This window comes from Halichondria panicea, chromosome 9 (genome assembly GCF_963675165.1).
Source record: "Halichondria panicea chromosome 9, odHalPani1.1, whole genome shotgun sequence".
Taxonomy (NCBI): Eukaryota; Metazoa; Porifera; class Demospongiae; order Suberitida; family Halichondriidae; genus Halichondria; species Halichondria panicea.
In genome coordinates this window covers 5,152,167-5,176,796 of record NC_087385.1, presented here as the reverse complement: position 1 = coordinate 5,176,796, position 24,630 = coordinate 5,152,167, and the positions used below count along the sequence as shown (strand labels likewise).

At 43.1% G+C, this 24,630-nt stretch overlaps 6 protein-coding genes across 7 annotated transcripts; 4 read left to right on the top strand and 2 right to left on the bottom strand.

The window, feature by feature from the left end:
* Positions 1 to 27: 27 nt before the first annotated feature.
* On the top strand, positions 28 to 1,970 carry LOC135341469 (carbohydrate sulfotransferase 15-like). The gene is made up of 2 exons (XM_064538037.1): positions 28 to 226; positions 330 to 1,970. The coding sequence occupies exons 1-2, from the start codon at positions 28 to 30 to the stop codon at positions 1,514 to 1,516; spliced, it is 1,386 nt and encodes a 461-aa protein (XP_064394107.1). The 3' UTR covers positions 1,517 to 1,970.
* LOC135341465 (WD repeat-containing protein 43-like) lies at positions 1,791 to 5,041 on the top strand. The gene is made up of 13 exons (XM_064538033.1): positions 1,791 to 1,970; positions 2,166 to 2,273; positions 2,326 to 2,559; positions 2,734 to 2,831; positions 2,940 to 3,033; positions 3,085 to 3,210; positions 3,267 to 3,365; positions 3,420 to 3,644; positions 3,733 to 3,903; positions 4,169 to 4,264; positions 4,317 to 4,503; positions 4,723 to 4,769; positions 4,823 to 5,041. The coding sequence occupies exons 1-13, from the start codon at positions 1,791 to 1,793 to the stop codon at positions 4,943 to 4,945; spliced, it is 1,788 nt and encodes a 595-aa protein (XP_064394103.1). The 3' UTR covers positions 4,946 to 5,041.
* Positions 5,012 to 9,468, bottom strand: LOC135341466 (uncharacterized). Its single transcript, XM_064538034.1, has 17 exons — positions 9,140 to 9,468; positions 8,367 to 8,515; positions 8,037 to 8,146; positions 7,908 to 7,967; positions 7,777 to 7,849; positions 7,606 to 7,676; positions 7,347 to 7,463; positions 7,175 to 7,275; positions 6,819 to 7,034; positions 6,586 to 6,658; positions 6,455 to 6,521; positions 6,177 to 6,284; positions 5,852 to 6,029; positions 5,685 to 5,731; positions 5,468 to 5,542; positions 5,322 to 5,407; positions 5,012 to 5,255 (listed from the first exon to the last, which is right to left on the bottom strand). The coding sequence occupies exons 1-17, from the start codon at positions 9,318 to 9,320 to the stop codon at positions 5,144 to 5,146; spliced, it is 1,824 nt and encodes a 607-aa protein (XP_064394104.1). The 5' UTR covers positions 9,321 to 9,468; the 3' UTR covers positions 5,012 to 5,143.
* LOC135341468 (uncharacterized) lies at positions 9,411 to 14,556 on the top strand. The gene is made up of 18 exons (XM_064538036.1): positions 9,411 to 9,582; positions 9,643 to 9,843; positions 10,030 to 10,178; positions 10,297 to 10,406; positions 10,486 to 10,545; positions 10,600 to 10,672; positions 10,744 to 10,814; positions 11,020 to 11,136; positions 11,320 to 11,420; positions 11,546 to 11,761; positions 11,941 to 12,013; positions 12,130 to 12,196; positions 12,330 to 12,428; positions 12,659 to 12,836; positions 13,002 to 13,048; positions 13,158 to 13,232; positions 13,323 to 13,411; positions 14,337 to 14,556. The coding sequence occupies exons 2-18, from the start codon at positions 9,663 to 9,665 to the stop codon at positions 14,449 to 14,451; spliced, it is 1,821 nt and encodes a 606-aa protein (XP_064394106.1). The 5' UTR covers positions 9,411 to 9,582; positions 9,643 to 9,662; the 3' UTR covers positions 14,452 to 14,556.
* A 2,182-nt stretch (positions 14,557 to 16,738) lies between these two features.
* Positions 16,739 to 18,311, top strand: LOC135341467 (uncharacterized). Its single transcript, XM_064538035.1, has one exon. It carries the CDS (start codon positions 16,740 to 16,742, stop codon positions 18,174 to 18,176), a length of 1,437 nt encoding a protein of 478 aa, XP_064394105.1. The 5' UTR covers position 16,739; the 3' UTR covers positions 18,177 to 18,311.
* Positions 18,312 to 18,353: 42 nt separating this feature from the next.
* Positions 18,354 to 20,794, bottom strand: LOC135341470 (probable palmitoyltransferase ZDHHC11B). Of its 2 annotated transcripts, XM_064538039.1 has the most exons (5): positions 20,587 to 20,794; positions 20,344 to 20,416; positions 20,213 to 20,279; positions 19,933 to 20,040; positions 18,354 to 19,785 (listed from the first exon to the last, which is right to left on the bottom strand). In XM_064538039.1, the coding sequence occupies exons 1-5, from the start codon at positions 20,792 to 20,794 to the stop codon at positions 19,651 to 19,653; spliced, it is 591 nt and encodes a 196-aa protein (XP_064394109.1). In that variant the 3' UTR covers positions 18,354 to 19,650. The 2 variants fall into 2 exon arrangements, with proteins under 2 accessions (XP_064394109.1, XP_064394108.1); XM_064538038.1 differs by having other exon boundaries at positions 18,354 to 20,040.
* Positions 20,795 to 24,630: the final 3,836 nt, after the last annotated feature.

Sequence of the window (24,630 nt, the reverse complement as noted above, 5' to 3'; positions counted from 1 at the left end):
TACAAAGTACTCTAGCTCTCTACATGCATGGCCTGGTGGATAGGAGTTAAAACTTTAATAGCTGTCAGAATGCAGAGGAGAATGGGTAGATCTACCAAGGTTCTTCTACTGTTCCTTCTCTCTCTACTATGCAATACTGTCCTGACTATCTGGCATCTGTGTGATCACTCTCTGACCTGGCAACAGGTGTCCAGCTCTCGGATTAATACATTACAGCAGAGAAATGGTGGGTACATATACCTTATATTAATTTATAGCTACTTGCATGAATGACTGACTCATGTAAACCATTTTACATAAAGCAACTAAACTATTTTACTATTATTCAGGATTGGGTCTACATCAGTCTGACAAGCTCCAGCTCAGTGTTATTGACTCTGAAGAGTGTGTTATCCATGGACAGAATGGTACTTCATCGTCAGCTCTGAGAACACTTTACAGTACCCTCCACACCATCATACCAACGCCAGACAATTTCCTTCCTCAGTTTAGAAACCCATGTTGGAATATGAGCAGTAATTTGAGCTTGAGCACAGCAAGGCTCCTCTACAAGGCAAACATCAGCGATCCGTTAGTTGTGTCACTTATAACAAACTCTCTCTTCCAACCCACCAAGAATACACTCGTTTGCATGCCTAGTGTGTACTTTATTGGATTCCCACGCAGTGGAAGCACCCAGCTCTACACAATGCTGCTCAAACATCCACACCTGCAAGGAGGGTACATCAAAGAGCCTCATTGGTGGACAAAGACAAAATTCAAGAAGAAATTTCCCTACAACATTCTATCAGTTGTTCAATATCTTCTACACTATCTTGGAGGCTCACAATATTTGCTGAAACACCCAGACACTTTACTAATAGACGGAAGCCAATCTACAGTATGGGACAGCAGAACTATACGCAATCTATGCGCATTACCTCACCTCGTATCCAGTGTAGTGCCTGAGGCAAAGTACATTGTCCTCATGAGACACCCTGTGAAGAGACTGTTCTCAGATATGATGTACCTGTGTGAAGAGCATAAAAACAAGACAATCCCCTCAGCAAACCTAACCAACGCTACGGAAGTTTTTCTAGAAAGTGCTCGATTGGAAATCATAGAGTTTCAGAAGTGCTTATTGAGAGACAATCTACCCAAATGCACCCATCATGTACTTAATGGTTACCATGGTGTCCTGCAAGATAAGTGTGGGAGAGTTCGCTTGGGTATCAGTCTATACCATGTACACATTCGGAAATGGTTACAAGTCATTCCAAGAGAACAGTTTCTGTTTCTATGGACTGATGATATGGCACATGATCCACTCAAAGTTCTGGAGAGGGTTTGGTCATTTCTGGGGGTACCTGAGCAAAACAAGGATCAACTGAATGATATTCTTCACGAACACATTCATGGAATACAGCACCAAGCTATCGACATACATAATGAGAAATTTACGTTTATAAACAAGTTTTTTCAACCACATAACCAACAACTTGCTGAGCTCTTGCAAGACCATAGCTTTAGCTGGTAGATCAATAATTATTGTGAACTTTTACATATCAGTCACCGTAATTCTGAATGCTTGGTCTTAGCATAGATAGAGTAGTGAGACTACTCTATCATGGTCTTAGCCACCTGATGAAGAAAAATCTGTGTTTATATAGAAAAAGAGGGGTGGGGCTGCTCCCTACATTTCGAAAACTGGCCGCGGAGTAAAGCGGTTTCTCATAATTATGTTGCCCTCAATTTCAAGTGTGTTGACCTTCTACAATTTGTTCTTTGTTACCTCCACCACGTGGTCAGCAATGGCCGATATTTCTGAAGTGTGTTCCTTCTCTAGCGATGGAGAGTCTCTAGCAATTGCTGGACTGGATGGAGAGGTGAAGATTTGGGATAGCACTTCAGGAAATTTGAAGCAACGCTTCAATCCGTCCTCTGTGGGCAGTGAGATACGGGCATTGGGTTGGTCTAGACCAGTGAAGGAGGTGAGTCGAGTGTGTACGTGTGTGTGTGTGCAGCATTATAAATATAAATGTATGTAGTGAGGTTAGTATGTGTGTTGAGTAGTTTCTGTAAATGTGATGTGTATTTTAGTTAGTTAAACCGAAACATTGAAGATGCATTTTGGTCTGTGACTGACATGACTGTGCATGTGCTGTCTCCTTCATCCATGCATGCAGAAACGAAAGAGAAAGAGCTCCACTCCTAGTCAATCCCTCTTGGCCGTTGCTGTTGGCAAGGACATCGTTATATGGAATGTAACTAAAGGAGAGAAAGAAGTCACTTTGGTTAGTACAGTAATTTGGAAAATTTGTTAATGTCATTGTATTGATTTTATAGAGTTCCCATGGTGATATTGTAACCGGCGTGAGTTGGGGAAAGAAAGTGCTCTACTCTGGGTCACATGACAGTCATGTGATTGAGTGGGACTTGGTTGAGGGTACTGCTCAACATAAATGGAAGGCAGATCGTCATGCTGTAACTTTTGTTTGTTGCCATAGTAATGATGAGATTATCCTCAGTGCTGGTCGCAGTATTAAGATGTGGAACCTCTCGGACTACACCATGCTGCAGGTAGGACAATACATTCCAAACCACATAATCTGTTCCCTAGGCTGCATAATTATGCAGTGCTGTACCCTCAGATGTCATGCCCATATGATTTTTAGTGATTATACATGTCTCTCTGCTCCCACCTGAGACCAGTGCATTTTACTATATATGATTATCTGTCTCCTCTCTCTGCAGAAATTCACTGGGCACAGCACTGACATATCCTGGCTAAAGTTTGCTGGTGAGGACACCTTTATGTCGGCTGCTATCAATGACAGGAACGTCAACCTTTGGTGAGTTGAAGCATGTTATAGAGTGAGCTCTCTACTTGTATTTCTACAGTACATATATTGAGTGAGCTTTCATAGACTGTGCATAGTGATCAGGTATTTTTTCTGCAGGAGATTCTCAACGAAGTCTCGTAAAGCAGTGGGTACAATATCATGTGATGAGGAGATCAAGTCATGTGATCTACGAGTCAGCAAATCAGATGATGTTGGTTATTGCCCCTAACTGTTGTCTTTCTTTCATTTTTGTTTCCTCCAGACTGTGGAAGTAGCCGCTGTATCTGTTGAGGGAACGTGTCACTTGTTTAAATTATCACTGACAGATCAGACTACAGAAGCAGTCACGGCATTTTCATCAGTACAGTTTGTTACAGAAGCTACAAAAGTAAGACATTTTTTCTGTGTGATTGATTATTCAGCCATGTTATGTACATGTTACAGGAATCTACCCCCACTCCCCTCCCTGTCCTTACCACCCACCTCTCCACTACCCTCACACTGGCACACACCTCACACATCCGCCCCCATTTTGAGACATTGGTGAGTTGCAAAAAATCGTTTTTCATGGGCTTAGTGTCTGCTTACATTTGACAGGATTTTGACCAATCAGAACGCAGTGTGTGTTTGATACGAGAAGGTTCATCTAGTGGGTTATTGTTGGGTCAGCAGTCCACAAAGAGGTCAAAGGTCACAGACAGCACAGTCACTATACTAGGACCAGAAAATATGACCGTAAAAACTACACATGCTAAAAAATCCACCAATCCGATTGAAGATAGTATTCCACTCAGCGATCGGCTTGAACCAGTTTCAAAACAGGCAAGATGTAATTTTATGCATTTTATTGTGTATACAGAAATGCAGGCTGGCTTTTCAAGGATTCAGCCCTACTTTTAACTCGTTGCAGAAATCATCTAGCCTCCCCACATCAGAATCACTGACTCAGCTGTTGACACAGGCAGTTGCTAGTGGTGATGGAAAGTTATTGGAGGAGGTGCTACGAGTGCACAAGGAGAAGATTATCAGGGCAACCATACGAAGACTACCAGTCACTGTTGTACTGCCATTCCTTAGAAAGGTGGTTCAGAATACAGTAGCGAGCCTTTTATTCTAGTCGCGGCACAATTGTACCATACATTGGAAATAGCATGTTGTGGAACTTTACATGTACAGTACATGATACCGTCCAGAGCAGTTGCATTTGTGTACACATATACATGTACTGCGCTAGCATTTGTGTCGAAACTGCCAACTCTTTATTTTAGTAACTGTACTTATTTGCATTCCAATTCTCTTAGCCATTGATTCACTGTAGATCCACACACCACACTCGCTCTACACAGCTGATTGAGATGCTCCAGCTTCAGCCTGGGCGTGGCCTGGAGCTGAGTCTGTGGATACGAACCATCCTTACCACTCACACTGCCTACCTCATGACTGTGAGCTCCACCCACACACACCTCATCACAATCCCCACATGCATCCTCACAGGTCCCACACTTAGTTGATTCACTGAGTGGTCTCTATCAACTACTAGATGCTCGAGTTGGAACTTTTAGTCGTCTTTCTCGCATCCAAGGGAAGCTGGACCTCATGCTCACCCAGGCTGCTGCTGTTGACAACTCTGAGCAAGACCACGCCCAGTTGACCACTCCCCTTGTCACTGTTACTGTAGGAGGTGAGTTAAGTAACACTATCTAAATAGTTGACTTTGAAATCTTGGGTAACAAATTTTTGGCTTTTATCTAAAGGTGGCCTTTGTTGAGTGGTTGTTTATACTTGACTACGCACTGTTCATTTGGGACCTGGATCCAAACCTTTACGTACATAGCAGTTAGCCTTCTTCAGGATTGACTGCAATACACGTGTTGTAAGTATTTTGTATTTTATTTCTCAGAAAACTCAGTTGGACCAGCAGCTCATCAACACGACACAGAATCTTCAGTAAGTTGAACATGCGCGCACCGTCTACAGTATAATTTATGGTGATTATGCAGGATGACGACTGGAGCGCGAGCAGTGGCAGTGAGAGCAGCTTGTCCGAAGAAGCCATCCAATCAGATCACAGCTCTGTTGCTATGGAAACTGAGCATTCAGCTAGCATGGAGTTTATTAGATAGGTATTATATAGAACATAAATTTATCATTATTTTTGCATAATTATTGTACCATATTATGTGAAAATATCTGTCTGCAAAATACAATGTATACGTTTACATGACTTGTATAAATGTCGTTAAAAGCTGGTATTATTATGTATATAAAATGGAAATAATTTGTAAGCTGTCTAGACAGTTAATAATTATGGTTTTTGTAAGCTAGACAGTTAGTGTTAGTTTTTTTGAGGACGATCTGGACCAGTTAGGATAGTCGGTGAAAAACAGAATGACCAGTCGCACTCGAGTGATCACCGAGTAACCGGGACCATATCTGTAGAGGGTGTGTGTATGCGTAGAGAGAGGTTAGTCAACAACTATAATTATAAAAGGAGCATACCGTTTCTTCTTGTATGGTACTTTTCCATTAGAGTCGAAGTAGCCAGTCTCTCTACGTGATATGTGCATGATCTGTTCCCAGAGGTTCTAGAGACAGAAAGAATGGTGTCAAGGTAAGAGGAGAACGATATCAATCACTCGACTCACCGCGGCAGCATAGAGACCAGTCAACAGGTTGCATAGTAGGAGCAGCATGGCAGCTGACTCATCATTGAAACTCACCTGGACGGACAGAGATAACAATCGGCCGTGTTCATAACTTAATAGTATACGTACATCAAAAATCAAAACACATTATAATTATTACATGGGTAAATTGAGTACCAGTACGTGTGATTGGGTATGGAGAGTTGAATGCACTTACTGACAACACTCCCCAGAATCCATTGTCACCTCCTAATCTCAACATCACTGTGAATGTGTGCGTGTGAGTACATTATGACGTATTAGGCAATTGATATTATAATACCATAGAATTGCATGTGAGTCAGCAAGTCAGCAAGTACACAATAAGAGACAACAGTAACTTACTGGTGAAAGCGTGGTAGACGTACAGGAAGTTATCAATCATGAGACTAAACACAAAGATGATAAACAAGCGATGATTCTTGTATCCTATGCAGGAGGATAGCCAGGTGCAATGGTGGTCAAACCCTCGACAGCAACCCTGGCACAGCTTGCAGTGCTTGGTGTACTCCGGGATCACTATCTGTAACACAAATACAGTGTCACCTCCGACAAAGGACTGCCCCAATACAGAACAACCTCTACAGATAATTATAATGCAGGTGTGCACTTGTGCTGCTAGAGGAACCAGAGTGTCAAAGAGTACTAGCTGTGTACTACACCCACTCACCTCACACTTGGTACAGAATAGAAGAGTGTCCCCACTCAGGTCTTTACCCTCCATGTAGGCGAACCCGTGAGGACTGGTCTCGGCTTGTCTAGCAACGTCCACGATCGTCTGTATAGTCACATGACAAACACATATCAATTAAAATCCTGCGAAGGGACTATACGTGTACGTACGTGTGAATGAAAGCATGTGAACTTCTGTTTGCAGATTATTTCTCTACATCTATACATGGTTGCATATTGCTTGTACATAATGCAATAATATTGATCGACACTTACAAATGGCTTTCCATCACTGCTTAATTTCCCGATTTTATCAAAACCTGGATCAGATCTCCTCAGTTTGCTGTATGTGTGTACGTGTGAGGTCATTTAGCAAGGGTTTGATCATCATTGACAAAAAGACTTACAAGTAGATCACAAGAGCTGTGAATCCAATGATTGCCATGATGATGAACGACAGGTAATAGTCCGGCCACACCAGTGAGAGGAGTCAAGAAAACATGTACTTCGATAGAAAAACTGCTAATTAAAGTTACTACAGTGGACCCTCTGAAATGCAGAACATTTGGTACTGTATATTTAATCTTCTGCTACTAACAGAGCATGACAGAGCGGAAGTACTAACAGTGAATAAGGATATCATGAAAGACTCTCTTAAAGTAGTTAAAGGTTGTGAGGGTGACTCCAGCGAGGAGAGCACCCACCATTTGTGGGTTGGGCCAGCCAGCAGGGTGGGGGATCCGGTGCATAGAGAGAGGGAGGAAGAAGCCCAGGAGTAGTATCACTAGCGACAGCACGAAACCCACTGGCTGGAAGAGTTGAGTGATGGCTAGCAAGGCTAGGGTCATCGTCAATCCTGAGTGTGTGTGGTGTAATACATTGTACTAACTGTACTGTTGATAAAGAAAGCACCGACGGCTACACAATTGATGGTGGTAGGTATAATAGGTTATAATAAGCAACTACTGTTTTGTATGAGTTGTGTTAACGACTCACCTCCCAGCAGCGAGAAGAAGACCCACCACCCCCATGGATACAACCTCATGTAGCCAGGTGAGTCTGACCACTGGTCCAGCTTCTTAGAGAGCAGATTGTGTCTGCATTGAAGAAAACAGTCAATAGTGACTAGTGTACTGTGTACACAGTTTACATATAGTGCACAACCTACTTTTGTTTGTGTCCTTTCCTGGCTATATCCAGCGGGGAGAGGCCATTCTTCTCCCTCTGATGGAGAAGCTTTGTCACTATGTTCTGTTCTTGGTTGAGCAGAATCCAGCACATTTCACTAATGTGTGTGTATATAATATACGAAGGTAAAACCGGGAATATGGGTTTGGTTTAGTGTACTAGTGTACAATCACCCGATGGAATATGCAAACAATAATGATAGGTTAGCTACCACGAGACTGGTGTAATAATTGACTCACATGCTCCCATGCTTGGTTGCATAATGCAGAGCTGTAAGCCCGTCCTGGTTTGTGGCTGCTACCTCACATCTCTGGATAGTGAATAAGTCAAGAATACATCACATGACTATGTACATACTTTGTAACAGGACACTCAGTTATCCGACTCTGTACGTATTATTTTTTACTTGCCTCGTGTCTCATAAGGTATTCAATGGTTTCCAGTTTGAGGTGCCAGGCTGCCAAGTGCAGGGGTGTGTTACCTCTGTGTGTGTGGGGGGGAGGGGGTAGTAGTGTGTGAGGGTGTGTGATAGGTGACTCACTGATTATCAGTAGCCCTGAAGTTCAGACCTCCTCTCTCAGACAAGTAATGGAGGATGTGACTGTAGAAGGAGATCAACCAACACCATACACACACACTGACAACACAACACACTAGAGCAGTGACTCACACAGCTCCTGCCTTTGCAGCGTAGTGCAGTGCTGACTGGCCATGACTGTCCACTAGACTCGAGTCAGCCCCACACTCACACAGCGTGTGCACCACATAAAGGCTACCAGACTGTGTGTGTGGAGGAGGGGGGTGATAATTGAGTGGTGAATACATTATGAAAATTACATGCACTGTAGGTGATTTAGCAGTGAACAAGCCCTCTTCTTGTACTAGTACTCGGTATCTGGTAAACTAAACTGAAAATACTCAACTTAGGAACCTAGGCACCCATAAACCTAGTGATTATAGTCCAAAGCTCTTACTGCAGAGGACCAGGTGTCCTGCTCACCTCAGAAGCGACCATGAGTGAAGTTTCTCCTCTCGCTGCCCTGGTGTCTACTATTGCTCCGTGATGGACCAGCATGTTGATCAGAGGCATGCTGCAGCGCTTGGCAGCACAGTGCAGGGGGGTGTAGCCAAACCGGGGCTCCACAGACTCTGCATGTGTAAGTATGTTAAGGAAGTGCTTCCTTACTTAATTCATAAGATAGAGAAGGAAGGGGATTGGAAACGATTATGTCTTCCTGTGTGAACGGTTGAAACACTTAGCGTTATGATTGTTACGTGGTTTCATACTATGGATAAGCTGTACTATTCTCATAATCGTTTGCAGTATAATCCTTCAAACTGCTTTAGACACATCACGGGCCTTGACTTCCTACGACTTCATATTATTAAAGGGCTATTCCTTCTTGTACAGCATTTATTTGCTTGGTGATAGTGGCTGAGTGGCTTAGTCGACCATGTAGAGCTAGGTTCTCTTTGCTTTTTAGCATAATCAACATTGAACAGTGATCAATGTCACTATTTCGACGTACAGCACATCGTAGGGCAGTCAAGTTTTAGCCACACTCTATATAAACGCGGAGTATTTCACTCAAAAATTTTGTTTCCAATCCCTGTTACTGTTCTAGTATGCTTAAATTATTATGTATTTGGGTTAACTTATAAATATTTATTGGAGATGCTGAATATCTACTACTACTATACTATACTATATCTTGTGGAGTTTTTCGAATGAATAAAGAACAAAAAATCAGAGATCGTACAGCTCACGCATACCCAGACAGAGTGGGTGTGCCGTCACCATAACTTCCACCTCATCCACAGTCAGGTTGGGATTGTAGATGGCCGCATGGATGTCAGGGAGGGTGAGGGGGGATGAGGGAAGAGTGCTCTCAAGAGTGGGAGGAGCCTTCCCAATCCCACTGTCGTCCTTCATTTCTTCACCATGAGAGCACATTTCGATTTTTTTATAGAGCTAGAGCAGCTGGCCAGCAGAGGAGGTTCTGCTCTGGAGCTAGGCAGTTAAAGAGCTAAGATCTCTCTAGTCTCTAGCTCTAGGGCTCGGGCCAAGGGGACCACGCCTATTATTTTGACGACCATTACCATATCATGCAAATCCACCTCCCTCCCACCAATTAATTTCCCAGAAGAAGAGGCGAACCTGCACGTACTCCTAGATCCTGTCTACGTCTATCTATGCTATGCTGCTGATCTTGATTGTGAGCTGTAGCATGTGTTAGAGTGATCAAATTAAGTCTGTATACTGCACATGCATGTAGATCAACAAGAGGTTTGGATAATGAGTTCTGATGAAGAGGCGTACGAGAGGGTGGACTTGTATCCTGCTGAAGAAGTGTCCGAGGATTGGGAGGCCACGCCCACTCTGGACACCCTCCCTACTGTCCATGCGGCCATCTACAATCCCAACCTGACTGTGGATGAGGTGGAAGCTGTGGTGACCGCACACCCACTCTGTCTGGGTATGTGAGTTCTATTCATACTGAAAATCAAAATCAAGCAAGCTTTTACCCTTTTGTTCCACGTGAGAGAGCTGCTTGACGTCCATGAAGTCCATAGCTAACTTATCTAGAGATTCATTTTTTAGAGTTCTTCTCGTGCACGTAATATAGTCACCACTTGGTCTGTACTTACTTTCGTACACACAGAGTCTGTAGAGCCCCAGTTTGGCTACACCCCCCTGCACTGTGCTACCAAGCGCTGCAGCATGCCTCTGATCAACATGCTGGTCCATCACGGAGCAATAGTAGACACCAGAGCAGCGAGAGGGGAGACTCCACTCATGCTCGCTTCTGAGGTGAGCCTGCTGAAATAGAAGTTGCTATGGTACCTTAGGGTGATTATGTAAGTCCCTTACTCATTCCTTACATGTGGAGTTTTTTCAAAACTAATTTTGTTGTTGTTGTCTGGTTTAGACTGGTAACCTGTACGTGGTGCACAGACTGTGTGAGTGTGGGGCTGACCTGAGTTTAGTGGACAGCCATGGCCAGTCAGCACTGCACTACGCTGCAAAGGCAGGAGCTGTGTGAGTCACTGCTCTAGTGTGTTGTGTTGTCAGTGTGTGTGTGGTGTTGGTTGAGAGGTTGGTTGATCTCCTTTTACAGTCACATCCTCCATTACTTGTCTGAGAGAGGAGGTCTAAACTTCAGGGCTACTGATAATCAGTGAGTCACCTCTCACACACCCTCACACACTACTACCCCCCACCACATACACAGAGGTAACACACCCCTGCACTTGGCAGCTTCGAATCATAAACTTGAAGCAGTGGGCTACCTCATAAGACACAAGGTACAATGTACAATGTGACTTTTTCCAGCCTGTGTTCATGTCACAGTGTTTAATTCTCATTTTGATTTTAGAGATGTGACTTGCGTGCTTCGAATAAGGATGGACTCACAGCTGTACACTATGCAGCAAAGCACGGAAGTGTGTGAGTGCATGGCGGTACCACATCTCCAGCTATTTTAATAGTTGAGGGACGAAATATAATGTTGGCCGGGAACACAAAGATGCACCAGCATAGCCACTTTAAGAGGAAATGTCCATTATTTGATGGGAAGGGGTCTGTAGTTTTTGTGAATGTCAATACCTCTTCAGGCTACAGAATAAACCTGTCCCACCACACACACGCATAGTGAGATGTGCTGGATCCTGCTCAGCAAGACACTGGGTAGGAAGAGAGACCCTCTCAAACAGAGGGAGAAGAATGGGCTCACTCCACTGGACATAGCTAAGAGGGGACAGCAAGAGGAGTAGGTTGATGCTTGTGCTCTGGGTTGACAGTACTCTAGTTCCTGCATAATGTGCTTACAGTTTGTATGTATTTAAGTGGCCTAGCTTGGTTTACCTAAGTCCTGCATAACACTCACTTCATCCACATATTATGTGTACAATTTAGTTCTCATTGGCTTGATGGTCTCTCTCTCTCAATTCAGTCACAGGCTGCTTGCCAAGAGGCTGGAGAAGTGGTCTAACTCACCTGACTACATGAGGTTGGTTCCATGGGTATGGTGGGTCCTCTTCTCACTGCTAGGAGGTGAGTTGTAAACACAACACACACATACCCATTCATTAGTAGTTCCATCAACAGCCTAGTTCACTAACATGCTCACACTATTAATTGTACCCACACGCACTACACACCTGCACACATACGTACAGGAGTAACATTGCTTCTGGCACTGGTGGCCTTTACCCACATCCACCAGCCAGTGGGGCTTGTTGTGGCACTGACAATCGCTGTCCTTGGCTTCTTCCTCCCCCTCACCCTGCATCGGATCCCCCATCCTGTCGGCTGGCCCAACCCACTCCTACTGGGGGCACTCGTGGTGGGGGTTGCACTCACTTGTCTACTCTACTTGCTCAGAATCTTCTTTGATATCCTCAAACCGTATTTTCTATTGCGACTTGCGACTCATTATATATAAGTATGTATTGCCCTGAGCTACTAGTATAACGTTCCCATTTCACCAGAGACGTGCTGTCAATTACTTACTTATTCTAAGTTTGTGCCAGTGATACAGATTGTTCCTGATAGTTTCCTTGACTCCTCCCACTGTTGTGGCCTGATTATGCCCTATCGTTCATCATATTGACAGCCAGCTCAATAACTGCTCAGCTGCTCTATTTGTGAGTCGATACACAGCAACCATTCTTTGCTGCTAGCTTTGTGAGAGTGCCCAGTACTGTGTATGAGATCTGTATATACCCTTACTACCATGCACCCTACACGCACACACTAACAGCAAACTGAGGTGGTCTGATCCAGGGATTGATACAGTTGGAAAGCTTGGAAAAGATGGGAGACCATTGGTGAGGTTATTTGTTAAATTCAACTGGCATTTACAAGGTACATGTAGCTAGGTTGAAAAAAGTTGCTCTAGCACAACTAGCTCTGCATGTGCAACTTTGCAACAGGTTATGATTGACTTGTGACACTTTACAGTCTATTGTGGACGTGGCCAGACAAGCCAACAGTGACCTAGAGGGAATCACTCATCTGAAGGACAGTGATAGTAGTCAAGTGTTCTGTGCCAAGTGTGAAGTGAGTGTGTGTGTGTGTGCGTGCGTGGCTTTTTGAGGGTATTATCCTTTTTCCTCTGCAGATGTTCCACTGTATATCACACACATGTACATACACAAAAGTCATTGTAGTTTGTTGCCCTAGCAAGTTCCAGCAAATATCAAACTAGGTGGCGATGTCAGTAGAGTGAGGCAATGAGTCCAAAAGGCAACTGTAGAGACCACGCACACACACACACACACACACTACAGATAGTGATCTCAGAGTTCACCAAACACTGCAAGCTGTGTGATAGCTGCTGCAGAGGGTTTGACCACCATTGCATGTGGCTGACTCGCTGTGTTGGGTACAACAGTCATCGCTACTTTGTAGTGTTCATGATGTGCCTCGTACTGGACAGCTTCTTGTTCATCTATCACTCACTCTCCAGTGAGTTACCTACTACCATAGACTGTATATATATTTGTGTTTTAGGTACACTAGCTAGAGCATAATTACCTCTTACAGTACTGTCGCTAGCTAGCTATCTTGATTTGATTGTAGTCTAAACTGGAATTCCTTCCCCCCCTCCACACACACACACACGCACACTAGTGATGGGGAAAGTTGGTGGAGATGACAGCTTTTGGGGAATGCTGTCGGTAAGTGTTTAGCATAGTCTAAAGTCTTAGTACCCTACATGTACGTATTCTTGTCTTTCTGATGCTTATATATGTACCTACCACCTCACTTACATACACTCTTACTCAGGTTGGTTTCACTGACCAAACAGCTGTCATGATGCTGGCATTGTGTAACTGTGTTGCTATGGTTTTCGCTGCCATGGTAAGTTTTGTGCTCTGTGTACCATTACAGGTTGCCTGTTCATTGGTCAACCATTTAGCTGTCAGTCGATTACTTTGTGTGTTTTGTCAGAACACAGGGCAGCAGCTTCTTCAAATATCCCGTTTAGAGACCACGTACTTTGACTCGGAAGGTCGTGGAGGAGCTTACAGGAAGAAAAGGTTTGTGTGCATTCAGTCATGCATGCATACTATGCGTACTGTTATTTTACCCTGAAGTTATATAGCTAGCTGTTTCTGTCTAATGGTCATTTTAACTAACATTGTACTCTTGGTATCTGAAGCTATGTGTGCTATTAACACACATAATAATAATAGTGAAATAGTGAAATGGGAATAGTGTATACCGTATATACTTGATCAGAGGCTGCGGCTACTTTTTGCTGGCAGAGGAAGCTACAATTTGAGAGAGGCCATTGTTCAAGAGCGGCTTTTATTAGCCCCAGCTAATTCAACAATCTTAGTTTTTCATTCTTTTCACCTGTATAAACTCGAACAATAAATAAACTATCAATGAATACAAAGAGACATTTACCTACATTCAATCACTGATATAACTTTCTAAGTGGGTACACAAAGAGTCTGCATTTCAAAACCAGCTTAAGACAAAAATAAATATTACTGAATTACCAACCTAAAGCCATGCAAGTGGCTTTGATTTTACTTACATACAATGCCTAGCTATAAGAAAGAGGGAATCACTAATATTTTGTACTGTAGTCACAGCCTCTCCTTGTAGAAGGTACAAAAAGCCACTAGATAGAGCTGAAACGATAATACAACACTCAAAAAACTGCCTTAATTTGAAAGCTTCCAAGCTCCTGGTGACATACACAACGCTTCTACATGTATATGATGCACAGTAGGCGTGGATACTCAGCACAGGACTAAGAATCCCAGTGGGGAGCTGTGAATGATAATAATAATATTTCCTGCTGCGAAATACAGATCAACTTTTGGCAGAAGTGATTGTGCGCGTGCTTTGTTTCCAATCCCCTTCCCTCTTATATCTATATATGTATGGTTACGTGCACTTCATCTCAAATTCTAACCACAAATTCTAACCACACACACACACCCTCTACAGATATGGTCCCGGTTACTCGGTGATCACTCGAGTGCGACTGGTCATCCTGTTCTTCACTAACTATCCTCTCTGGTACTCGAGATCGTCCCTCACAAAACAAACACTGACTGTGTAGCTGACAGTAGCTTCCTCATTTTTTTGCTTTGGTCGATTCAAGATTAATTATACTAACGCTGATTGTTTGACATAATTGCAATCTAATTAATGGCTGCTTCTTTAATCGGTTGTCTGTAGGGAGTTCCATGCACTCTGAACCCCCTCCATGCTGTTAGTGATGACAGCTGCATCCGTTGCCAGGCGCAGTGCTTAACTCTCGCACCTGAGGTGTGTAGGAGAGGGGGAGTTTTTGTTTATGTATGTACACAATGTAATAATGTACGTGCGCTTGATAGATGATTTGCTGTGTCAGTGGTTTATGTTAATTAGATGGTTACGTACGTAACCACACACACATTGTTTTCAATGACAGCAATCTCTCGTTTGAAGGTCTCGTATTTTTTTTGCTGTAGGGTAGCACTTGTACGGCTGCAATACTCTGCCCCAATTCCTGGGTATATAGTTCTCTTCAGTGATGACACGACCTTTGACCTCTTTAGCACTTGTGTACGTATCTCGTGAGCAGCTGCTAGGTTCTTGTTGCGAGCCTGAATAAGGTCCTGGAGCAGGCCAGCCCTGCAGAGCAGTGTATGTCATATTGGTGATGAACAATGAAAGAGCAGACATTTATTGCTCATACTTAATTTATATCAGCACCACCACAACCATGCAGCAACAACCTGACTAGGGTTACATGAAGTGGTCTGCCCACAATCGTCAGTTGTGAGTAGGGGGACACTTGAGTTGACCTTTGGAATGAGGACAGTGCACCTGTCATGCTGAGATACAAGCTAGAGATGAAAGCAGAGCTGTGGTTGAGGGGGGAGCACAGTGATCATGCATCAAAGGGGCTAGGAATCACCCAATCAATATCTTATACCACAAAGTCAAGGAAGTGCAACCAAAACGCATATAGCTTCAGCTCCCAGTCAATACATTAATTTGCTTACAGGCAAAACAACACAATGGATACCAACAGCCCCATGTACCGCTCACCTGACAGCGTCTTGCTTGATGAATAACAGTGTCCAAGTTCCATTGTGCGTACTCGACTTTCCTGAGAGGTGCAGCTAATTCATGAGACTAAGTTTGGAGTAGGGGGACACCTGGGTTGACCCTTGAAATGAGGAAAGAAGCTGCAAGTGGCACACAGTGCACCTGTCATACTCAGATCTGAGCTAGAACAAGGAAAGCTGTGTGTGGTGACTGGAGCCGAAGCTGTGCGTTTTGGGTTACATTTCCTTGACTTTGTGGTATAACATTGGGTGGGTGATTCCCTTTGATGCATGATCACTATCAGTGTGCTCCCCCCTCAACCACACACAGCTTTCCTTGTTCTAGCTCAGATCTGAGTATGACAGGTGCACTGTGTGCCACTTGCAGCTTCTTTCCTCATTCCAAAGGTCAACTGCAACGGTGTCCAAAATCGCTGTAGGGAGACAGGGAGACAGGGAGAGCAGTGTCCGAGTGTCCGACCCTCTGCCACTAGCTTCTTGGTGTAACCCAAAACGGCTCCAGCTCCAGTTAAACTTATGTCATCAAGGCCAAATAACAAAGATAGCAACAGCCCCATGCACCGCTGACCTGACAGCGTCTTGCTTGATGAATAACAGTGTCCGAGTGTCCCTCCGCCCCTAGCTTCCTGGCCAGTGTGTTGACAGCAGAGTAGCGCTCTTTGCTCGCACTGATCTCATGCTGAAAGTCCTCAAACTTCTTCTGCAGAACCTGAATAGAGTTGGTGGAATGTGGTAACATTTTTCATATGTATTACATGTAAATCGATCTCTCAACGATTAGGATATGACATGTACATGTGTACAGTATACATGTCGGAGGAGGGGCCCAGTTTTAGTGCTAATAATGTTAAAGGCAAGTACGTAGCTTACCATAGGTGTTCGTAGTCCATGCTGTAGTCATTAGAGGAGGCCACACCCTCTTTATCAGTGAGCCAGGACAGCATATCCTCCACGTCCTGCAGGTACTGGTGAAGCTTGATGGATTCATACAATTTAAAGTGGCGGGCAGCTGTGAGGGTTTGGAGACCAGCCAGCTGCTGGGCCTGCGTGTGCTTATATGGGGGGGGGGGGGTGAAGTAAGAGCAAATGCAATAACACAACACAAATGCTACAGTGTTGCAATAAGGTGTTGCATTATAACCACGAGGAGAGGGAGTGTACCTATGATTCATGGGATTGATAACATGTAGTCAAGTATCCTGGAAGGTTGACCACTAATTGCAAGTGTAACCTTATACGTGCGTGTGATTATCAATATAAACTCGAGGGACACTTCACAAATACAACAATTATGGCTACCTCTAAACAAGCAGTTGGCTATGAGTGCAAAATCATTTCTTTAATTAACAAAGAATACTTTTGCAAGCAGTGTAAACATTTAGCCAGAGAGGCTAACACTTCAAAATGCTGCAAAAAAACATTCTGCAAAGAGTGCATTGAAACTATCATTCGAGAGAAAGAGGTTTGTCCCAGCTGCAACCAAAAAATTCCAGGTTCAGAACCTCAAAAAGATTATCAAGCCGATATTTTGGCGCTAAAAGTTTGCTGCTCAAAGGGACATCTAGATGATACTCAACATAGCAGCTACTCATGTGAGTACATGTCGATCATGTTTAAGTGTATGTTTCCACGCTGCTATAAGAAAGTTCAAGGCTGCGAATGGACTGGCGAACTTAAAGACCTCGATGACCACACTACGGGAAATTGTGCCTATGTCAATGTGGACTGCCCTAAAGGTTGCGGGAAGAAAGTTCAGAAACGCAATGTGGAAACACATTGCGCCAAAGAATGCCAGAAAACAAAATATGCAGCAGATAATGACAATCTGTCTTCGCACGAAAACGTTTCTGATGAATCAGAGTCAGTGGATAGTAACGAAGAAATTCAAAAGCCTCAGAATGAAGAGACAGACATGCCGCCCAAGACCGGTCACGGAGACAAAGATGTGGACTGCCCTAGCGAAGGAATAATATGCACAAGATATGCAAACACTTTGTCAGATGATGGTGATGACATTAGCAATGTGTCTTCGTTCGAATTCTCCAGATACGGGTCAGATGATGACAAGCTGTCTTTGCACGAAAATCTTTCTGATGAATTAGAGTCAGTGGATAGTAACGAAGAAATTCAAAAGCCTCAGAATGAAGAGACAGACATGCCGCCCAAGACCGGTCACGGAGACAAAGATCAACAGACTGAACTGCAGCCAGCAATTTTAGAAACAGAACATCAGTCGCACAACACTGACCAATCAAGGTATGGTGCAACACCATCCGAAATTGTATTTTGCAATTATCAAAAGCACAAGAATGAAAAGAAGAGCATCCTGAGTCCATATTTGGAAGTACATGTAGACCATCCTCTTAAAAAGTGTGTTCGGTATCACTTGACGCTATATCCAAATGGAACAGAGGAAGGAACTGACTCTCATCTGTCCCTAAAGGTATCTCTATCCCCAGACTGTGAAGTCCAGCTCACCAGCCTAAAAATCACCATACAGCTACTGAACCAGCACGACCCGGTAGATCTAAACCACTTTAGAAGGGTTATGTCATTCGGATCAGCGAAAGAGTCTGGGTTGGAATATGACATGCCAGATATCAAATTTATCCCCCTAGCTGATTTGGAATTGAATGAAAACAAACGAACTCGGTACTTGAAAGATGACTGTCTCAAGTTCAGAGTAGAAAAAGCAAAAATGACATGCATCATGGCGAAAAAGATCTGAGTCCTAACTCTTGCATGTACAAATGTAGAGCAAAATTATACACATTTTGTATAATTTTATATAGTTTACACATTATGACAACAGTGTACGATACATGACAGCAGTTAGACATGTTGCTTGTCAAGGAAAGGTCAACTACCAATTCACAATGTGGAAATCCAGATATCAGTTATGTACAGTCTTGCACATGGTATGTATTAGTTATTGCCCAGCCAGGGCATTATGTGTTCCAGTGCAATATATGGCATGTTGCACGAGGGCGCCTGTAATAACTAACTTGTTGCCCAATGACGTTCAACTCGTCTGATTGGTCATATAAGTCGTAATAAAAGACATGTGTTTTAAAGGAATTTAGTGTATTCATTAGTTTTGCTGTATTCCAGAGTAAATTTTTAGGTTTTCTTAGTGCTAAAAGTAGTAGCCTATAAAAGGGACCAAATGAGTTATTGGGTGGGATGGTGACGCATGAGTCCAGATATACACTGCATTTACACACAATGCAAGTACATATAATCCGAGTACAATATATGGTTGCTATGGTAGTGATGCATCATGCCATATACTGAGCACTGGATTGCTTTGATCTGCCCACTCACTGGGCAACAAGATATTCATGATATAAATAGCCATAGAATGGAAGTAGAAAAGTATACTCTCCAGTCTATACAATGAAAATATCATGTTATAGCTATAGACAACAAAATTAATAGTACTATAGACAGAGACATACATGAGAAGGGCTGAAAGCCCCCCGCTTATGCATGGGACTAAAGCACAACTAATATAATAGATCAATTTCCAAACAAATTCTGTATAAGCGGTGCAAATATGTAGCTAGGGAAACCAACACTACGACTTGCTGTGGAAAGACTTAGTGCATAGCAAAGATGTATTGAATCTTGAGAAAAAGCCTTGCCCCCCCAGCTGTCAAGATACTACCCCAAGTTCAGTGCCTTACATAGGCAATTCCAAGCCCAACACCTCAATGCTCATTTATACCTCACTATAATTATACTGCATGGAGATTGTGTCTACGTCGATGAACTGCCCCAAAGGTTGTGAGCAGAAAGTTTAGAAACCCAAACGCAATGTGGACGGACACACACTTTACCAAGGAGTGCATGCCCAAATAGAAGAGCAGCAGAAAACATGGCGAGCCAGGACAGTACCGCCTTTGTGTCTACAATAAATCATGATCAAACTCTATATAAGCTTAGGATATCACAGGTACAGTGGAGAAAGTCACCAATGCTTTAATTTCTACGAAGTCAAAACACATTATAATTATTACATGGGTAAATTGAGTACCAGTACGTGTGATTGGGTATGGAAAGTTGAATGCACTTACTGGCACCACTCCCCAGAATCCATTGTCACCTTCTAATCTCAACATCACTGTGAATGTGTGCGTGTGAGTACATTATGACGTATTAGGCAATTGATATTATAATACCAATAATTGCATGTAAGTCAGCTAGTACACAAAGATGATGAACAAGCGATGATTCTTGTATCCTATGCAGGAGGATAGCCAGGTGCAATGGTGGTCAAACCCTCGACAGCAACCCTGGCACAGCTTGCAGTGCTTGGTGTACTCCGGGATCACTATCTGTAACACAAATACAGTGTCACCTCGGACAAAAGACTGCCCCAATACAGAACAACCTCTACAGATAATTATAATGCAGGTGTGCACTTGTGCTGCTAGAGGAACCAGAGTGTCAAAGAGTACTAGCTGTGTACTACACCCACTCACCTCACACTTGGTACAAAATAGAAGAGTGTCCCCACACAGGTCTTTACCCTCCATGTAGGCGAACCCGTGAGGACTGGTCTCGACTTGTCTAGCAACGTCCACGATCGTCTGTATAGTTACATGACAAACACATATCAATTAAAATCCTGCGAAGGGACTATACGTGTACGTGTGAATGAAAGCATGTGAACTTCTGTTTGCAGATTATTTCTCTACGTGCTATACATGGTTGCATATTGCTTGCACATATATACAAGCAATAATATTGATCGACACTTACAAATGGCTTTCCATCACTGCTTAATTTCCCGATTTTATCAAAACCTGGATCGGATCTCCTCAGTTTGCTGTGTGTGTGTACGTGTGAGGTCATTTAGCAAGGGTTTGATCATCATTGACAAAAAGACTTACAAGTAGATCACAAGAGCTGTGAATCCAATGATTGCCATGATGATGAACGACAGGTAATAGTCCGGCCACACCAGTGAGAGGAGTCAAGAAAACATGTACTTCGATAGAAAAACTGCTAATTAAAGTTACTAGGTGTTCTACAGTGGACCCTCTGAAATGCAGAACGTTTGGTACTGTATATTTAAATGAAAGGCATCTGCTACTAACAGAGCATGACAGAGCGGAAGTACTGGATGAGGATATCATGAAAGACTCTCTTAAAGTAGTTAAAGGTTGTGAGGGTGACTCCAGCGAGGAGAGCACCCACCATTTGTGGGTTGGGCCAGCCAGCAGGGTGGGGGATCCGGTGCATAGAGAGAGGAAGGAAGAAGCCCAGGAGTAGTATCACTAGCGACAGCACGAAACCCACTGGCTGGAAGAGTTGAGTGATGGCTAGCAAGGCTAGGGTCATCGTCAATCCTGAGTGTGTGTGTGTGTGTGTGTGTGTGTGTGTGTGTGTGTGTGTGTGTGTGTGTGTGTGTGTGTGTGTGTGTGTGTGTGTGTGTGTGTGTGTGTGTGTGTGTGTGTGTGTGTGTGTGTGTGTGTGTGTGTGTGTGTGTGTGTGTGTGTGTGTGTGTGTGTGTGTGTGTGTGTGTGTGTGTGTGTGTGTGTGTGTGTGTGTGTGTGTGTGTGTGTGTGGTGTAATACATTGTACTAACTGTACTGTTGATAAAGAAAAGACTGGCAGCTACACAATTGATGTTGGTGGGTACAATAGAGGTTAAGCAACTACTGTAACTACTGTTGTGAATGAGTTGTGTTAACGACTCACCTCCCAGCAGCGAGAAGAAGACCCACCACCCCTATGGATACAACCTCATGTAGCCAGGTGAGTCTGACCATGGTCCAGCTTCTTGGAGAGCAGATTGTGTCTTTGCATGGTATGTATTAGTTATTGCCCAGATTGCCAGATTGTGTCTGCATTGAAGGGAACAGTCAATAGTGTACTGTGTACAACTAAGTTTTACATATAGTGCACAGCCTACTTTTGTTTGTGTCCTTTTTAGTCAGCATATTTCGTGACATTTACACAAAGTAATAACCCAAAAAACTGCCTTAATTTGAGAGCTTCCAAGCTCCTGGTGACATACACAACGCTTCTATATGATGCACAGTAGGCGTGGATGCTCAGCACAGGACTAAGAATCCCAGTGGGGAGCTGTGAATGATAATAATTATTATTATTTCCTGCTGGGTTGGCGGGGTGTCTGGAGGCGAAACACGGATCAACTTTTGTCATTACACAGAAGTGATTGTGCGCACGCACGTACTCCGTTTCTAATCTCCTTCCCTCTTATATCTATGGTTAAGGTTACGTGCACTTCGTCTCAAATTCTAACCACACACACACACACACCCTCTACAGATATGGTCCCGGTTACTCGGTGATCACTCGAGTGCGACTGGTCATCCTGTTCTTCACTAACTATCCTCTCTGGTACTCGAGATCGTCCCTCACAAAACAAACACTGACTGTGTAGCTACATGTACAATGCATATCAAAGTGCATTGTACACGTATTGTAATTGTAATTATTATATCATATAATAGTATTAGTTATTGCCCAGCCAGAGTGCAACATGCCATATATTGCACTGGAGCAATATAATGCCCGAGGGCTGCAGGCCCCGAGGGCATTATGTCATCCAGTGCAATATATGGCATGTTGCACGAGGGCGTCTGCAATAACTAACTTGTTGCCCAATGACGTTAAACTCGTCTGACTGGTCATATAAATCGTAATAAAAGACAGTGTTTTGAAGGAATTTAGTGTATTCATTAGTTTTGCTGAATTCCATAGTAAATTTTTTAGGTTTTCTTCCCACTAGTAGTTGTAAAGTTAGTAGTCTATAAAAGGGACCAACTGAGTATTCGGTGGGATGGTGGGGCATAAGTCCCAAATGGTGGGGCATAAGTCCCAAATGGACATCTCTTAAAGAAATCTACTGCATTTACACACAGTGCAAGTGCATATAATCCAGTGCATTATGCCATAATGCAGTGCAATATATGGTAGCCATGGCAGTGATGCAACATGCCATATACTGAGCACTGGATTGCTTTGATCTGCCCACTCACTGGGCAACAAGTATGTATACAGCGTAATAATGTGCGCTTGATAGATGATTTGCTATGTCAGCAGTTTATGTCTCAAGCATTATTTTATACTAATTAGATGGTTACGTAACCACACACACATTGTTTTCAATGGCAGCAATCTCTCGTTCGAAGGTCTCGTATTTCTGTTGGTTGTAGGCTAGCACTTGTACGGCTGCAATACTCCGCCCCAATTCCTGGGTATAGAGTTCCCTTTAGTGATACCCCTAGAGCACAAAGACCACCGTCCCTCCAGCCTAACAATCACCATAGAGCTAGTGAACCAGCACAGAGACCAAGACCACATTACTCGAGTGATGACATATGAATTATCCTATTTTGCGAAACATGATACTAGAGTTATCTCTCTGGCTGATTTAGAATGCAAACTAACGCAGTACTTGAAAAATAATCGTCTCACGTTCAGAGTAAAACAAGAAATTACTGCGAAAAACTTGATTTGAGTCCTATGGAGCATATACATTTTGCAAAATTGATTCCATTCACATGCAGTTTACACAACGCATAGAATAACTATTATATTGATTTATCGACATGAGATTAAATGTCAAGGAAATATCTTATCAAAGTACCTCACCTGTCAGTTAAAGGGAAGGTACCATGAAAAAATAAAGTTTTATTTTTTTGCCTTAAAATGTTCTTTGTGGGGTATAAAATAGCCCTGAGACAAAAAAATATTTTTCTGAAAATTAACTTTTCAGAGAAACAGGACTGTAGAAACACAATTTCTGGCTTAAAATTTTGCTTCCTGTTGTGGTCAAATGTGGGCGCGGTCAAACGGACGTCAGAGTAGGCATTTGTGCTGCATGTAAAATGTATTCTGTGTGTGTTGAGTGTGTTGCAGCTGGTTGCTCCTTTACATCTAGCAGTCATACAGTTCTCTCAGTTGAAATATGAGTGGGAAAAACAAGTCCTATGTACCAGAGCTCACTGAAAAGCAACAGAATCCTGTTTTTGTGTACAGTGAAAACTCACAGATATGACCTCCCTTGCTGCTCAGTTTGGGATCCAAAAGAGGAAGAAACTGAGATCTGAGGTCTGGAGCCATTCTAACTGTTTTCTATAAGGCAGTTATTCAGAAATAAACTGCCATATCGTCCTGTAAAAAGAGAGGCCCTGAGATCAGAGTCATGGAATGGAGAGATAGCCCTATAGAGAAGTGCCCGGTCGGCCGCTGTATACGGAAAAGCGAGAACGGAGACAGGTTAATAGCTTCTGTTTTTGTTCAATCATGTATAATTATAATACCTCGCTGCAGTTGATACTTGATGCTTTACAAGAGACAACCTCTCTATACCGTGACTCCTGCATGTAGACCCGGCATGCAACTGAGACTCCTGATCAGACTACATATGCATGCAGTACCTCTCTTCCTATTTTCATGTTGGAAACAACTTCAGCAAGGGTCTCATTGTCATGCAAAGACAAGTGAAACCAAAACTTGACGTGTTAATAATGTAAAGATTACCGATAGTAACTCAAACCCCATCTAAATTATAAATTATAACTACCAAGGATATCGATATTTAGTGTGAAGTGCTTGGACTCATGCATGGTGACTCTCCCCCTGTTGTCAAATCCCATACAACCTAATTTTGAGCCCAGCATCTTCTTCTCCTAAACGTTTGTCGCGACATTGACAAAAACATAACTTTTAAATTGTCTCAAGAGTAATACACGTAATACAGGTTGAGTCAATAATCCTGCATGTGAAGAAGAAGGAAATTTGTTACGAATCGCAGCTATACTGCATGCACAGCTTGGTAGAACAACTCGTATAATTATATGTCTTCCAAGCCAGCCCCAGCACAACCGACTAGTTAAGAAAGTTATACCTTTCACACTGATAAACTTACTGGTGTATACTTCATTCTCATCTGCCTCACCATATCTGTGTTTGTGGGCAGTGTACGCCATCTGTAGCACCCACATATCAAGGATCAAATCCATCACACTGATTCTCTATTGGTATAATACATTTCTACACAACGTACTACCGCATGCATTCACACCTGACACACTCAATTGCATGACTGTATACTTATACATATAGACCTAGTCTATATACTAATTAGTCAATTAACATTTCCTATCCTGCCTTCATTGTCACCATCATCATCACCACTCGAA

Excerpts from the sequence above, each read along its gene's own strand:
- LOC135341468 (XM_064538036.1), top strand. The coding sequence starts at position 9,663 with ATGAGTTCTGATGAAGAGGCGTACGAGAGGGTGGACTTGTATCCTGCT. Across the intron at positions 11,762-11,940 it reads CTTGCTCAGAATCTTCTTTG|TGTTGTGGCCTGATTATGCC; the intron begins ATATCCTCAAAC and ends GACTCCTCCCAC. Across the intron at positions 13,049-13,157 it reads GCTTTTGGGGAATGCTGTCG|GTTGGTTTCACTGACCAAAC; the intron begins GTAAGTGTTTAG and ends ACTCTTACTCAG.
- LOC135341466 (XM_064538034.1), bottom strand. The coding sequence starts at position 9,320 with ATGTGCTCTCATGGTGAAGAAATGAAGGACGACAGTGGGATTGGGAAG. Across the intron at positions 8,147-8,366 it reads CACTCATGGTCGCTTCTGAG|TCTGGTAGCCTTTATGTGGT; the intron begins GTGAGCAGGACA and ends CCACACACACAG. Across the intron at positions 5,256-5,321 it reads GTACCATACAAGAAGAAACG|ATATGGTCCCGGTTACTCGG; the intron begins GTATGCTCCTTT and ends CACCCTCTACAG.
- LOC135341467 (XM_064538035.1), top strand. The coding sequence starts at position 16,740 with ATGGCTACCTCTAAACAAGCAGTTGGCTATGAGTGCAAAATCATTTCT.
- LOC135341469 (XM_064538037.1), top strand. The coding sequence starts at position 28 with ATGGCCTGGTGGATAGGAGTTAAAACTTTAATAGCTGTCAGAATGCAG. Across the intron at positions 227-329 it reads TACATTACAGCAGAGAAATG|GATTGGGTCTACATCAGTCT; the intron begins GTGGGTACATAT and ends ACTATTATTCAG.
- LOC135341470 (XM_064538038.1), bottom strand. The coding sequence starts at position 20,794 with ATGACCCTAGCCTTGCTAGCCATCACTCAACTCTTCCAGCCAGTGGGT. Across the intron at positions 20,280-20,343 it reads ACAGCTCTTGTGATCTACTT|CAAACTGAGGAGATCCGATC; the intron begins GTAAGTCTTTTT and ends ACACACACACAG. Across the intron at positions 20,041-20,212 it reads GCAGTGATGGAAAGCCATTT|ACGATCGTGGACGTTGCTAG; the intron begins GTAAGTGTCGAT and ends GTAACTATACAG.
- LOC135341465 (XM_064538033.1), top strand. The coding sequence starts at position 1,791 with ATGGCCGATATTTCTGAAGTGTGTTCCTTCTCTAGCGATGGAGAGTCT. Across the intron at positions 2,560-2,733 it reads CGGACTACACCATGCTGCAG|AAATTCACTGGGCACAGCAC; the intron begins GTAGGACAATAC and ends CTCTCTCTGCAG. Across the intron at positions 4,770-4,822 it reads AACACGACACAGAATCTTCA|GATGACGACTGGAGCGCGAG; the intron begins GTAAGTTGAACA and ends GTGATTATGCAG.